Source organism: Megascapheus bottae, chromosome 15 (genome assembly GCF_031878675.1).
Source record: "Megascapheus bottae isolate mThoBot1 chromosome 15, mThoBot2.hap1, whole genome shotgun sequence".
In the NCBI taxonomy this organism is placed as follows: Eukaryota; Metazoa; Chordata; class Mammalia; order Rodentia; family Geomyidae; genus Megascapheus; species Megascapheus bottae.
The window spans coordinates 27,300,162-27,314,118 of record NC_143523.1 but is presented as its reverse complement, the minus strand read 5'-3'; the positions used below and the strand labels follow the sequence as shown (position 1 = coordinate 27,314,118).

Below are 13,957 nucleotides of genomic sequence, written 5' to 3'. Positions count from 1 at the left end.
GTGAGTTAGCCATAGGGCAAAGAAATCATTGTTCTTAAGATTCTGTACAATATCAGTTGTCTCCATTGCCCAAGTTGGTAGGAATCGAGATGAATCTGGCCAGATCTGAAAGAGGAGGAAATCGTGCAAAGAGAAGGAACTAAACCAAGAAATAAGCATTGGTCCTCAGACTAGCCCTTGAACTATTTTTTTTTCTTTCTTTTTGGCAAGTTTGCACTTTCTAAGCAGGTAGGTGCTCTACCATTTGAGCCATACCTTTTTGCTTTCCTTGTTTTTCAAATAGCGATTCACTTTTGTCCAGGCAGGCCTAGTTAGGATCCCTCCTATTACTCTTTCCACATTGCTCAGATAATAAATGCACTTATGGCACTAAGCTTTTTTTGGTTGAAATAGGGTGTCACCAACTTTTTAGGAAGCTGGCCTCAAACCACAGTCACCTTCCTGCGTCTGCCTGCAGAGTACTTGAGATTACATAACTACCTACCTGCTTTTCTCCTTCTACTTTCCACCTTCTATGCTTGGCCCCATTTGAGACCCAGCTGTCTCCGTGGTGCTAATGATATGTTTAATTTCTGGCTACCCCAGAGTTTGAAAATACATTTTTTCCTGTCCAAAGAGCTGACGAAGAGATTTGGTTGGGCTAGTTTCACAAAAGAATGTTTATATTTTCTGCTCAATAGCTACAGAGGACTGGTTTCACAACCCTACAGATAACAAAACCTGAGGATAGCCAAGTCCTTTACATAAAGTGTATCACTTAAGCACTTCCTGTTGTATACTTTAAACCATCTACATTTCCAATAGGACCTAATACGATGAATATACTGGGGAAATAGTTGTCATACGGTACTATTTAAGGAATAATGACAAAAAATGTGAGTGTTCAAATACAATCATGGCGTACTGCTAGTTACACAGTTGTTCATTCTAATCCCCTGAGGGATAATGTCAAGAGACCAATGTCAGTCATAAACCAAACTATGCACTACACAAACAAGACAGAGATAAAACAAGTGCCTGAGAGAGGCAGAGAAGCTGTGGGATTTCGGAGGCCACAGCAGGATGTGTCAGGTGACTTCATGCTTGGTGGATTCAGCATTGTGTTTGGTGCCCAGCCAATTCAAGCCTTGTTGTTTTTTTCTTTCTTCTTCTTCTTTTTTTTTTATCTTTCTGGAATTTTGTCCTCAGATATTTATGAGTCACTACTGGCTGAATTTGTGGATGCAGAACACAAAGAGAAGGAGCACTAACCATAATTCCCAAACAAAGTGTGCTATAGATAGATTCTCACCTACAGGAACCAATGTGTTTGACCCTATGTGCAGGTAAGTACCTATGTACCCTGGGTGGGAAAGGTCTCCAGAGTCTCCCCATCTCCAGCTTAATGCTTGGCTCCAATCCTCAGCATCCTAAAGCAGAAGCTTCCCGTTTCTGCTCAGCTCCTCCAGTGATGGAGAACTGGCTAAACACAACTGCTCTGGGACAGTTGTCACTGCTAGAGGAAGTTCTTTTCATTCCCCCTGGCCCTTTCTACACATTCTCACAGAATACATTCCTGCCCTCCTCAGGTACCCTGTTAGGGAGAATAAATGTAGGGATTTCAATGCATGTATGTGGTGATCATTTCCACAATAACAGGTATTCATTTATTCATTAAGTGTTTAAAAGACTGTATAACCCAATAGCCTAGATGCCCTACCATCAGCGAGTGAGTTAAAAAAAAATGTAGTCTATATACACAGTGGAATTTTACTCATCCTTCAGAAAGAATCATGTTATGTCATTTTTAGGGAAATAAATGGACCTAAAACAAGTTTGTCAAGTAAGGTAAGTCAAGTTCAGAGAGGCAAACAGCATGTGTTCTTATTCCATATGTAGAAGCTAGATGTAAAATACAAATAAACATGATAATTATATGGGGCTCTACACATTTACACACAAACAAGGGGAGTAAAGGTGGGTAGACATAGGGGAGGAATCTAAAGGTATAACTCCTCTGAACATCTAATGTACTGAGTAGCTAAACAAATTCTTACAAATGGAATCCTGTTTTTTCCCCTTTGTTTTGATTTTACCTTTTTCCATGGGGGAAGCAAAGGGAGCACAGAAACAGAGGAAGGGTAAGCAAATGTAGGCATGTATTCAATGTATACTAGGTAAAAAAATGAACTCTACAATTTGTGGGAGGAGGAAAGTGAAGGAAGGGATGACATGCCTAAGAAACAGTACACGCATAATCTACTAGGAAATTTCTTAAAAAAACAATAAAAAGTCTGTGTAACCATATGTCTTCTCTCATGGGTTTCCCTCCCCCCTCTTCCCTTCTTTAGCCTGTCCTCCCTTCCCCTCTCCTTTCCTTTTCAGCTCTTTTAGTGAAACCTTGGTGATTTTTAGATACCAGCAAAGGAAAAGTTTATTTTGGCCTCTTCTCTTAGATTTCTTCATGGTTAAAAATCATAAATTCAAAGTCAACTGGTATTTTTGACTTCAGTACACTGAAATTTATTCTCATAAAAACAACTTTTCAAATATGCATATATATGTAATATTGAAAGGAAAAAATGTTCACAGGGGTAGTTACCTCTGTGAGAGTGGATTACAGAGTTTTATTTCTTTATACCTTTTGTATTTTACAAATTTCCTTCAGGGAAAAATGTTTAATCAGAAAATGAAACAACTATTTGTTTTGCCCATATCGTCTTTGCTTTCTCTCCTTTTTTTTCTTGCTCACAAGTAAAACTGTGTTTCAAGTTCCATTTTATGAATATCATATAGTTCACACAAGGTTCCATTCCTTGCCATTTATGATAGAGAGATGATCATATTTTATTCATGGTGGTATCTAGCTCTTATCCCCTCCCCTTCTTTCCCAGGGATGCATCCAGACCATTGGATGCTCAGTTAACAAATACTGTTTCATTTCCTTCATGGAAATTCATCACTTGCTGTCTGTCACCGTGCTAATGCATACTTACCAGCATGTAGCTCTCTAGCACCAGGGCTAGTTGTCAGTGTCTTCTCATCACATCCTTGCTCTCCCCTTCCATGGGCTCCACACTGCCAGCCTTTCCTCCTTTGTACCCTTTCCTGAAGCTCCATGAAACTCTGCCTAGGCTCTGACCTGTGTCTAGGGAAGATCCAATAAGAGCATCCTGTCCTGTCAGCCATGTTCTCTTTTCTTCTCTTGGTGGCTGCTGGAGAGACCTCCAATTGCTTCAGCTGAATTTACATAAAGGAGAAATAAATTACCACTGAGTTAAGCCACCAAGACTGAAGTTAATGTCAACACTAACAACAACAGACACGTCATTAATCCCTAGAAAACACTGAAATGTATTTCACCATAGTTGGAAGAAGAGCGCATGCAAGATCCACGTATGTTCTTAGGCTAAGATAAATCAAATATTCCCAACCATTCCATTTTGTACAAACTGGTATTTGCATTCCAAGGCTGACAGAGGGGCCAAGAAAAATGGGGAAAAATAAGGAAACTGGGCAGCATTTATCCTCTGAGTGCATTTCAAAGATGCCAAAATCATTGGGTGAAAAATGAAAGGCCAGTACTGAGCCAATGTTTTAGGTAGAAAGAGTCAAACTAACTTTTCCATTTAGGGTGTTTCAGTGGCTTCAAAGCTATAAATCAACCTTACCAAACTAGTTGAAAATATTCATGTGTATCACACCACCTGACAGATGCAGGCAGAGAAGTGGTTCTGAGAGCAATGTGAAGCAGAAAGCTCCCTTTACAGTTGCTACCATCTGAAAGTCCCATCTAGTGGAGTTGAGTTTCCATGATCGCTCATGCCAGGAATGGACGATCTGGCCAAGACTGTGCTTAACAGTGGGTTCCATGGAATGATAGAAATGCATCTAGGCAAATCCAGATACTGGTGCTGATTTCATATTGGTACTCCAGTTTCCTGCATGTGTTCTTAGCAAGTATATGGACATATCGGTAAAAATATTTAACATTTCTTAGCAGTGAAACATTTTAGTAATACAGGATTAACTATTACATGTCCCTATTGATACAGAATGTCTGGAAAATGTCAACATATTAAACAGAAAGTTAAAGGAAATTTATACCCCCCCCAATTTAAAGAGGGAGGGATGGAACCAGGGAATTGTGGGTATATCTCATGCTTTAGGGAGAAATCTGACCTGTATTATCATCACAAAATATGTAGGTAGAAAAGAATATCCACAATTGTGATGAAAGATGAGGTAGTCTGAGAGGAGGGGAGACTCAGTTGACTTAACTTCTCTCGGGAAATGCATTCTACACGTCCTAATTATAATGGGATACCAATAGAATGTTATAATGAAAATAGTCTTTCTCCAAGGAGCCTCCTGAGACCAGATTTGGGTGTAATTTAGGGAGCAAGGAAATCACAACCAGACAACTGGCATAGTTCTCAAAGGCCAGTTAAGTACCTTTCTTTGGGAAAACCATTTTCCATCTGAGCATCTCTCAATTCATGAGCTAGAACTTGTAATTTTGATGATGTAAAAAAAAAAACTTTTTAAAGTTAGAGAACTCAGTGAAACCCACACAACATTCTTTCAGAAACAAACTTAAATGAAGACTTAATTTAGTCAGGATAGTAGGTTGTGTGAGGTTTTCTTTGAAGAGAATATGGCTTATTAGGTTTGTCGATTTACTGTAGCACATAAGGAGCTTCATTAAGTTTGAAATCGGTATTTTTATATTCAAGACACTTGATTTAGGAAGTTATGGTTTTTGACTTATTAGATGTGTAATGGTGTTAAAATATTTGAGGAAATCTGCTTAATAAAAGTAAAAGCTTAATAACCTGAACATTAAACAAAACTAAGTACTGTTAAGTGTTCTTTCAAGCCAGCAGTCCCTGAGACATTCAGGATCCTAGCAACACACCGGTCAGCTACTGTTAGTAGTTTAATGAACTCCCTTGGAGCGACAATACTTGATGTCCAGATTTTTGAGAGCAAGATTCACACATGCTTTGCAGGAAAAACCCAGCTAGCAGTTCCACCGGTCGCTTTGTGTTAATGATGTCTTTTAACAAGTGTTATTGATTAATTTTAGACTGGAGACAAATGTTTGTTCACCTCTATAATAATAATTAGATAGGGGCTCACATTTTTTTCCCTGGCGATCTTAGATTTCGATCCTTCTTTCTTTGTCTTCCCTATCGCATGTCTTATCTCTTAAGGTTTATATCCTTAAAATACTTCTGAAGTCATGATTTCTAAAGTGAGGGCAATTGAGAGATGAGTACTTTAGAGAAAGAGTATAACAAGCAACATGAGTGATTAAAAAATGTTTTTTTTAGCTCAGTCGGTAGAGCATGAGACTCTTGAAAGACTTTTAGAAAAAGGTAAGTTGTTTTTTTTTTTTTTTTTGCTACTGGGGCTTGAACTCATAGATTCACATTCACTCAGGGCTGTCACTCTGCACCTCCGACTCTGGTGTTTTGGCTAGTTAATGGGAGGTAAGAGTCTAACAGATTTTTTTTCTGCTGGCTTCAAACCCATGATACTCAGACTCCAGCCTCCTGAGTAGCTAGGGTTATATTCAGAGCAACGGGCATCTGTCTCCATATTCACTTGTATACTATGTTGTCAAATGTTTTTTTCTCCACCAAATGCTGATTAAAAATTCTCTCTCTAAACAAAAAGAAGCCACAAGTACTTTCAGGGTCTTCATACAAGCACTTCCTATAGCTACCATGCAAGAACAATTCAAGTTGCCAACACATGCTAAAGTAATGTCAACAATTCTTCCTTGCTGTGGACATCAGCAGTTCAGTGACCTTTTCTGCAGCAGGCACTTTTCAGCCTGACACTTGCAGGGTTGATCTGGCATGCGCCGAGGACTTATGGGCTAATAATGCTCAGGGACTTAGCATCCTAAAGAGTTATTTTTAATCCTTCTTTTCTGAATGCCACTATAATCCAGGGCCTTCTGTCACATCCCCAGAGTGTCAGGAAGCCAGCCACCTTTCTGCTTTACCTTTTGGGGATTTTATGAGCTACTACCAACTAGGGTTTCCTGCATACTTTTGACCAGAATGCATTTCCTTCTTGTCTCTCTGCACCAGGGAGTGCTCTGAGGGTCTTCCTCTCTGAGCAGCAGCAGCACAGCAAAAAAAGCCACAGCATGGGTGAGATTAGCCAAGAGGCTGTGGAGAAATACCTACAGGAGAACCCGCAGTTTGTGAAGGAATACTTCAACAAGAAGCTGCAAGCAGAGGTGCTGGGGGAACCTTTGGAGAACAACAGGGCAGCAGGCCAGGCCAACATGTCACTCCTCCAGCTGACTCAGGTGGAGGAGTCCGCTCTCTGCCTGGAGCTTCTTCGGTCTGTGCAGGAGGAGGCAGGCAGCCCTGAACTGGCAGCTCATGGGGCCCTGCAGAGGCTGGCCAGGCTGCTGCAGGCTGACCGCTGTAGCATGTTTCTGTGCCGAGCTCGCAATGGTGTGCCAGAGGTGGCCTCCAGGCTGCTGGATATCACCCCAACCTCCAAGTTTGAGGACAACCTGGTGGCCCCTGATAGAGAAGTTGTGTTTCCACTGGACATTGGAATAGTGGGTTGGGCTGCTCACACGAAGAAAGCCCTGAATATCCCAGATGTGAAAAAGGTAGGTGGCCTTTGATGGCTGGGCAGTGGTCTTAGCAGGAATAGACAGGTCATGGGAGAAAGATGGGTCATTCTTTCCGCCTAGGTCTGGCTAAAGCCTGGGGAAAGCATGTACAGTGGAAAGAATACAATGGAAAAAATACAAGGTTCCCTGTGCAACCTGAATTTCAGTATTGTGTGTGTGTATGTGTGTGTGTGTGTGTGTGTGTGTGCCAGTCCTGAGCTTCTTTTGCTCAAGGTTAGTGCTCTACCACTTGAGCCACAGTTCCAGGTCTGGCTTTTTCTGAGTAGTTTATAGGAGATAAGAGTCTCGCCGACTTTCCTGCTCCAGTTGGCTTTGAACTGCAATCCCCATATCTCAGCCTCCTGAGTACCTAGTATACCAGGCATGAGTGACTGGTGCCTGGCTCACAAGGTGGTGTTTTGATCCTTATAAAAACAGAAAACCAAACTCTTCTTATCACTACAACACATATTCATTTTAGAAAAATGGAAAATATGTTAATCACTCATGATTCTTTGCTTGGCAACAATCCTGAATACGCATGCCTGGACTTGTCCTGCAGCCCTTTCTCCCCCACCGAGTAATTACGATTTCCTATTAACAAAAGGAGAGGGGTAGCAAGTGCTGGGACCGAATAGCAGGGAGGGAGCCAGCACTGAAATGCTCTCTGTGGGAGGGTCTCATGCCAGCTCACAGTCAGGCATCTGGAGACAGGAGGATAATCTCCAAATACCTCCTGAAGCTGCTTACAGGAGGAACAGCCCTGGAAAGAGCTGTTTGTTACACATTAGCACTACTCTGGACACCCCTTAGGTACAAGGATTGCTCTGTGGCTCTTAGCATCCTGGGTTCTTCAGTTCCTGCTTTCAGGGTTTAAGTTACTTGACACTTACTTTTAAGGTGACTGCAGCTTTTTCAGTTGGCTAATGGGAAGAAGTGTGTCCTTAAATAAGCTGTTCTTAGGGCTGTATCCCTCACACTTGATTCTTTCTTATGGGAATTTGCTTCTTTCCAGTCTCCAGTGAAATCCATCTCCAAAATTAGTAAAGTATCACAAAATCATTGAAGAATTTTTTGTTCTGCCAGGCATGGGTGGCTCATGCCTGGAATCCTAGTTATTCAAGTGGTTGAGATCTGAGGATGTAAGTTTGAAGCCAGTTAGGCAGACAAATCTATAAAAACTCTTACCTCCAATCAAACAGCAAAGGAAAACAAACAAAAAACCAACAATGACAACAAATCAGAAACTGAGATGTGACTAAAGTGGTGGGGCACCAGGCCTCGAGTGAAAAACCAACCAAGAGCATGAGACCCTGGATTCCAGCCTCAGTATTGGCAACAAAGAACAAAAACAAAAACCAAAGAACACCTTGAATTTTTTTTCCCTGAGTTTAAGATAAATTCTCCAGAAGAAAATACTACGTGGAATTGTTCAAAAGGTAAAATGGGACTGGCTTATACATTGCTCCAAGGATAGAGAGGATATTTCCCTTATTATGAGGACCTCTGTTCTGAGGACAGAAGGATGTGTGTGTGTGGTGGGGGGGGTAAGGCCTTCCTGAGCTCAGAGGGGCAATCAAGACCTTATTTGCTTTCTATTTCTGCTGCTTCTAAATACTCCTCTCCCTTTCTATCCCCTGACGTGTGCTTTTATAACCCTGACTGCATTCTGATCAAATTGGTAGTTTAAAAAATATTGACGCTGGGCTGGGAGTTTGGCCTAGTGGTAGCATGCTTGCCTAGCATGCACAAAGACCTGGGTTCGATTCCTTGGTATCATATACATAGAAAAAAAGCTGGAAGTGGTGCTGAGGTTCAAGTGGTAGAGCTCTGGCCTTGAGAAAGTCCAAGGAGAGTGCTCAGGCCCTGAGCTCAAGCCCAGGACTGGCAAAAACAAAAAATACTGATGCTGACATTTTCAGTAGGCCAATTATTCCAGACTGGTTGGGACAGCATTGGAGTTTCTGCAAGTTACCCAGGTAATCCAGCCAATGTTGAAAACCACTTGTCTCCTGAATGAGCAGATGCAGAGAATGGGGTAAAGTTCTAGGTAATGTGGAATATCAGAGACAATGGCCTGGCAAGGCTCTAGCCCAACCCTGTCCTATGGCAGACAAAGCTGTATCTCCCCCAGAGTCCCTGGGACATGTGAGCAACTGAGAAGACTGGAATCTGCTTGCAGCAACTGACCCAGCCTCCCTTGCAGTTTGCTTAAGCTTTAGCCACTGCAATAAATCCACAACAAGAATGCACTTAAAGTGAAATTTCACATTCATTCTCCACCTTTCTATTGCACTTGGCAATTTATGAAACATCTTCACATGTCTAAACTTCTGTGGTTCTGGAAAAGACCCTGTGTAGGAGCAGGGGCCATTTGCATTTCCATCTCTCAAGTAGGAACTGTGCTTCAGGTCAGGCAGGATGAGCACAGCGTGATAAGCAGCCTCCCCTTTGCTGCTGCATCACCTGGCCAGCCCAGGTTGAGGGGAAGACTTCTCACACATAGACACAGACACAGAGTTGGCACTCTGACCTTGGGTAGTCACAGAACAGTCATATGATGTAGGGTAAGTAGTTGGGCACCAGACAGACATGATTGCAGGTCCATATCTGAGGCTTAGTGACCATGTATGTGACTGCGTGATTTCCACCACAAAAAAGGAGGTAACCAAACATACAGATTCAAGATTCATAAAGTACCTGGCTCATATCATAGTAGATGTTCACTTAATTATTGCTGGGATATGGTCACCTGCTGGGATTTGGGGATTGGGAAGAGATGGCCAAAAAGGGTCAATGAGTATTGTCTCTTTAAACCGGGTTAGAGGCAGGGAAGCATTCGACAGCAGTAAAACGGAAGTGTTCTCTTCAAGCTAACTGTTGTTCTGCTGGAGGGGAGCTATTTATTAACTGCAAGCAGGTTCCTGAATCTGACTGGTTTAGGAGTAGGTAGAAATTTTCAATAATTAGCTGGGTGTTGACAGCTGCCTTTCCTCCTTCCTAGATCTTTCTCTTACCTCTCTTTCTGCCTCTTGATTGCAAGGGTTAAAGGTTAGGGGGTTTAGTCAGGATTTATCTACACTGTGGCCCAGGAGGGATCAGACACACTGACTCTATAAACAATATTTTCCGTTTGCCCAGTAACTTCTTTGAGGAAAGACCGTCATAAGAATTTGCAAGCTAGGAACCCTGTGGCTCGTGCCTGTAATCATAGCCATTCAGGAGGCTGAGATCTGATGATCCTGGGCAGAAATGTCCCCAGGAGACTCATCTCCAATTAGCCACTCAAAAACAGGAAGTGGCACTGAGGCTCGAGTATTAGAGCATGAGCCCTGAGCACAAAGAGGCTTAGGGACAGGACTCGAGCCCTGAGTTCAAGCCCCACAACCAACCAAAAAAAAAAAATTGGGGAAGCTGAGAAACACAAGATGTACTTAATAAAACTTCACTAAGGACTGTTGGAGCTAGTGACAATAAAAGCACCAGAAAGCTACACCTCTCTTACTCTGTAATTTGATGGATGGTTTATTTAAGACTTTCAGATTTAATCATAAACAAGCATTAAGATGTGAAAGTTAGGGCCGGGAGTTTGGCCTAGTGGTAGAGTGCTTGCCTAGCATGCACGAAGACCCGGGTTCGATTCCTCGGTACCACATACTTAGAAAAAAGCCGGAAGTGGTGCTAAGGCTCAAGTGGTAGAGCTCTAGCCTTGAGAAAAATCCAAGGACAGTGCTCAGGCCCTGAGCGTAAGCCCAGGACTGGCAAAAAAAAAAAAAAAAAAAAAAAAAAAAAAAAAAAAAGATGTGAAAGTTAGCCATTTTCTCCAAATTGCAAAGGAAAATTAAGAACACATCCGGTGTCCAAAATCTATAGTAAAATGGCATCAAGTTTTGAAGCAGTGTAGTGAACTATATTTGGAAAGAGAAGCTGCTAGACTCCACCCCAGAGAACATGTTTCTAGAATTTCCTTTATCTGTTTAGTGCCCAGGAGTTAAGTGTCAACAAAGGCCATCAAATACTGTAATGGAGACAGAGAGAGGGGCGGGGGGAGAGGGAGGGAAGGGGGGGGGGAGGGAGGGAGAGAAGGAAGAAAACAGGATGCAAGCTGCCTACTCAAGCAGTAGATGGAGGGAAAGAATTGAAAGCAATCTGAGACATTTGGTGGGAGATAAGTGAGAGGGAGTTTGTAGTCATAGTTGGCCTATATCCTGTAAATGGTATCTCGTTTCTCCAGTGACTAGGTTAGAAAAGCTAAGACTAAGAAAAAAAGATAGTTTTGAAAGGGTTTAAAATAGCCCCAAATTTGTTGCTCTTCTATTTTATGTCATGTATTCTCCTGAGCACTCTGCCTGTACTGGCTCTTCTACTACCTAGAGGCCACAGTGTGATAGAAGTATCATTTCCCCTCTTTCCAATTAGAAAGCAAGGGCACAAAAAAAATGCCATGGTGAGGGTCACAGACCTAGTAAATTGGGGCCTCATTTCAGCCCAGGAAGTCTGAGTTGAGAGCCTTTTCCATTTATACTGCTGCCTCCCAGAGAAACAGAAGAGCCCAGGATTGGATGCCACAGTGATGCTCCCAGCATTTCACATTTGCATGGTGAGTGGTTCCATCTCCACATGAACAACTCACCTAATGGGTTGGTGTCTGTTGTGAGGTCTGGACTCTGGTTTATCTGCAAGGATTTCTGAGGCTGAGTTGTGACTTATTTCCTGCTTGAAATTCTGGTGGTCTTCTCACACAGGGTGAGTGGAAGTAAGAATTTCAACCTTTCATAAAATTAATGTTTTTTTAAGTGCATATAAGCTGTTGATCCAGCAAAAGGGGATTTCTGCTTTAAGAATTTAACATGTAAAAGCAAAAGCAACAATGGTAAGTGTGGTATTGTTTGTAGTAAGAAAAATGGTACCAGTGGAGCTCAGCTGACGGGATAGATAGCAGATCATACAAAAGATGAGTCCACAATCACCTGCCTTGGTCTGGAGTGAAGTCCAGAAAATGATGTCAGGTAAAAGAAGTATCACACAAAATTAGAAAAGGAAATTTTATTTTAAAAATAGAAAAGAAACCGGGTGTTGGTGGCTCACGCCTGTAATCCTAGCTACTCAGGAAGCTGAGATCTGAGGATCAAGGGCCAAAGCCAACCCCAGACAAGAAAGTCCCTGAGACTCTCATCTCCAATTAACCACCAAACAGCCCCACGTGTAGGTGTGGTTCAAGTGTAGAGCACCAGCTGTAAGTGGACAAAAGCTAAGGGACAGTGCCAAGGCCCTTGGAGTTCTAGCCTCAGGACTGGCACACACACAAAATAGATGTGTTGTAATCACCCAGTGACATGTTGAATTGAAATTCCTACTTTTTTTTTTAAGTCTTAGTTCCTACACTACCGTGATGTTTTGGCCAATGTGACTATTTTCTTCAGAACAGCCATTTTTCTGACTTCATGGACAAACGAACCGGGTACGTCACCAGAAACGTGCTGGCACACCCCATCGTGGTGGGCAAGGAGGTCCTGGCGGTGGTCATGGCCGTGAATAAAGTGAGCGCATCTGAGTTTTCCAGACAGGATGAGGAGGTAAGGCTAAGGCCTGGCAGGCCAGTCAGAGGTAAAGCATGCGCATTTGCTATCTACCCAAAGGAAGGAGACACAGCCATAACTTGTTCTTCTTGGCCCTCTGTAGGTCTTTTCCAAGTACCTCAACTTTGTCTCAGTAATTCTGAAGCTCCAACATACCAGCTATCTGTACAGTGTTGAATCTCGGAGAAGCCAGGTAAAGGCACACTGGCGTGTTGTGACAAAGGGACCCAGAGGCAATAAATCAGACACTCTCAGCCTCTTATCCTTCAATGGGGTAAAGATAGAGCCCCAAGCTTCAGTCCCATGAGTCCTGACATGGTGCTTCCTCCCCTCTTTCCCTCCTTCCCCATCCCCATGGATAACTGGCTGAGTCCTGCATGCCTTCGGTTTCTTCATTTGTGCAATGGCAATGATAGAGATGGCAATGACAGTTCCAATACCTGCTTCACATGGTTCGTGTGATCCTTTGCTAGTCATTAGTTCTAACAGAAAGCCCTTGGCAGTGTCAGGATAATCGTAAGGAAGCTATTATTTGGAGTGGAAAACCACTTCTAGGTTGCTGTTTCCTTGAGGCAGAGGGCTGAAGAGCTTTGCTTATAGCCAAGAACCGGGGCTTCCTTGGTCGATCATGGAGCCTGACCTCTAGGCCTGGGTGCTGTCCCTTAGCTCTTCAGCTCAAGGCTACATCTCTAGCAATAGAGCCACAGTACCACTTCCAGTTTTCTGGTGGTTAATTGGAGATAAGAGTCTCATGGATTTGTGTACCTGGGCTGGCTTTGAACTGTGATTTGCAGATATTGGCCTCCTGAATAGCTAGGATTATAGGCATGAGCCATCAGCTCTGGGCAACTTCTTTTTGTTTTAATTTGATTTTATTGTCAAGGTGATGTACAGAGGGGGTTACAGTTACATGCATAAGACAATGAGTATGATTCTTGTTGAACACTCTTACCCTCTCCTGAAAGTGGATGGACAAGTTCTAAAATCCCTTCTCATTCAATTCTGTGTCAAGTTGCCTCTGATGAGGTATGGATGTGTGAAGGACATGTGTTAGGTAGTGGACCCGCTCTGCCCAAGGACTTTCTCTTCCTCCAACTTGAGAGCATTTGCCCTATAGGAAGGAACCATGGCTTTCTCCCACCCCCTTAACAAGCCTTTGGCCTCACAAAGGTTTCCTCATTGCCCCGGAGAATCTGAGTAACCTGTTGGTTATATACATTTTCCAAAGTAGAACTGCAGTGTCTGGTGACATGTCGCCATTGTATCTGACGTACTCATGTTTTCTTTGGGTAAATGCACCATCTTTCCATAGTGCTTTGTGTTCTAACAGTTTTCTTTTTCTTTTTCTTTTTTTTTTGCTACTACTTACTTTCAGATCCTTATGTGGTCAGCCAATAAAGTATTTGAAGAGCTTACAGATGTTGAGCGGCAGTTTCACAAAGCCCTCTACACAGTGAGAACATACCTGAACTGTGAACGATACTCCATTGGATTGCTGGACATGACCAAGGAAAAGGTTGTCACTTTTCATGCTTCTTGTCACCTCCTCCCCCTGGAAGTCACCTAGAAAATGCATGCCAAAAGGAAAATTAATCCATTGGAAAATGGATATACTCTGTGATTAGCACTGAATCAGTGCTAATAAGACATGATACAGAGGTAAAGGTGTGGATACAGGCTTGGATTTTGGCTTGTCCACTCCCTGACTATATGTATTTCAGCAAGTTTTTTTAATACTCTTTAAATAAATAAT

The 13,957-nt window shown here is 42.5% G+C and overlaps 1 protein-coding gene and 1 long non-coding RNA gene across 2 annotated transcripts in view; both read left to right on the top strand.

Annotated features, from left to right (window-relative positions):
- Nucleotides 1–6,142: 6,142 nt before the first annotated feature.
- Nucleotides 6,143–13,957, top strand: part of Pde6c (phosphodiesterase 6C) — a 35,128-nt gene continuing 27,313 nt past the window's right edge. Inside the window, exons 1-4 of the mRNA XM_090346925.1 lie at nucleotides 6,143–6,622; nucleotides 12,049–12,201; nucleotides 12,308–12,397; nucleotides 13,580–13,720. Coding sequence (XP_090203051.1) covers nucleotides 6,143–6,622; nucleotides 12,049–12,201; nucleotides 12,308–12,397; nucleotides 13,580–13,720 — 864 coding nt within the window. The remainder of the gene's footprint in view (nucleotides 6,623–12,048; nucleotides 12,202–12,307; nucleotides 12,398–13,579; nucleotides 13,721–13,957) is intronic.
- Nucleotides 8,048–12,048, top strand: LOC150054058 (uncharacterized). The gene is made up of 3 exons (XR_016537915.1): nucleotides 8,048–8,064; nucleotides 11,113–11,225; nucleotides 11,996–12,048. It is a non-coding gene; the product is annotated as an uncharacterized LOC150054058 (long non-coding RNA).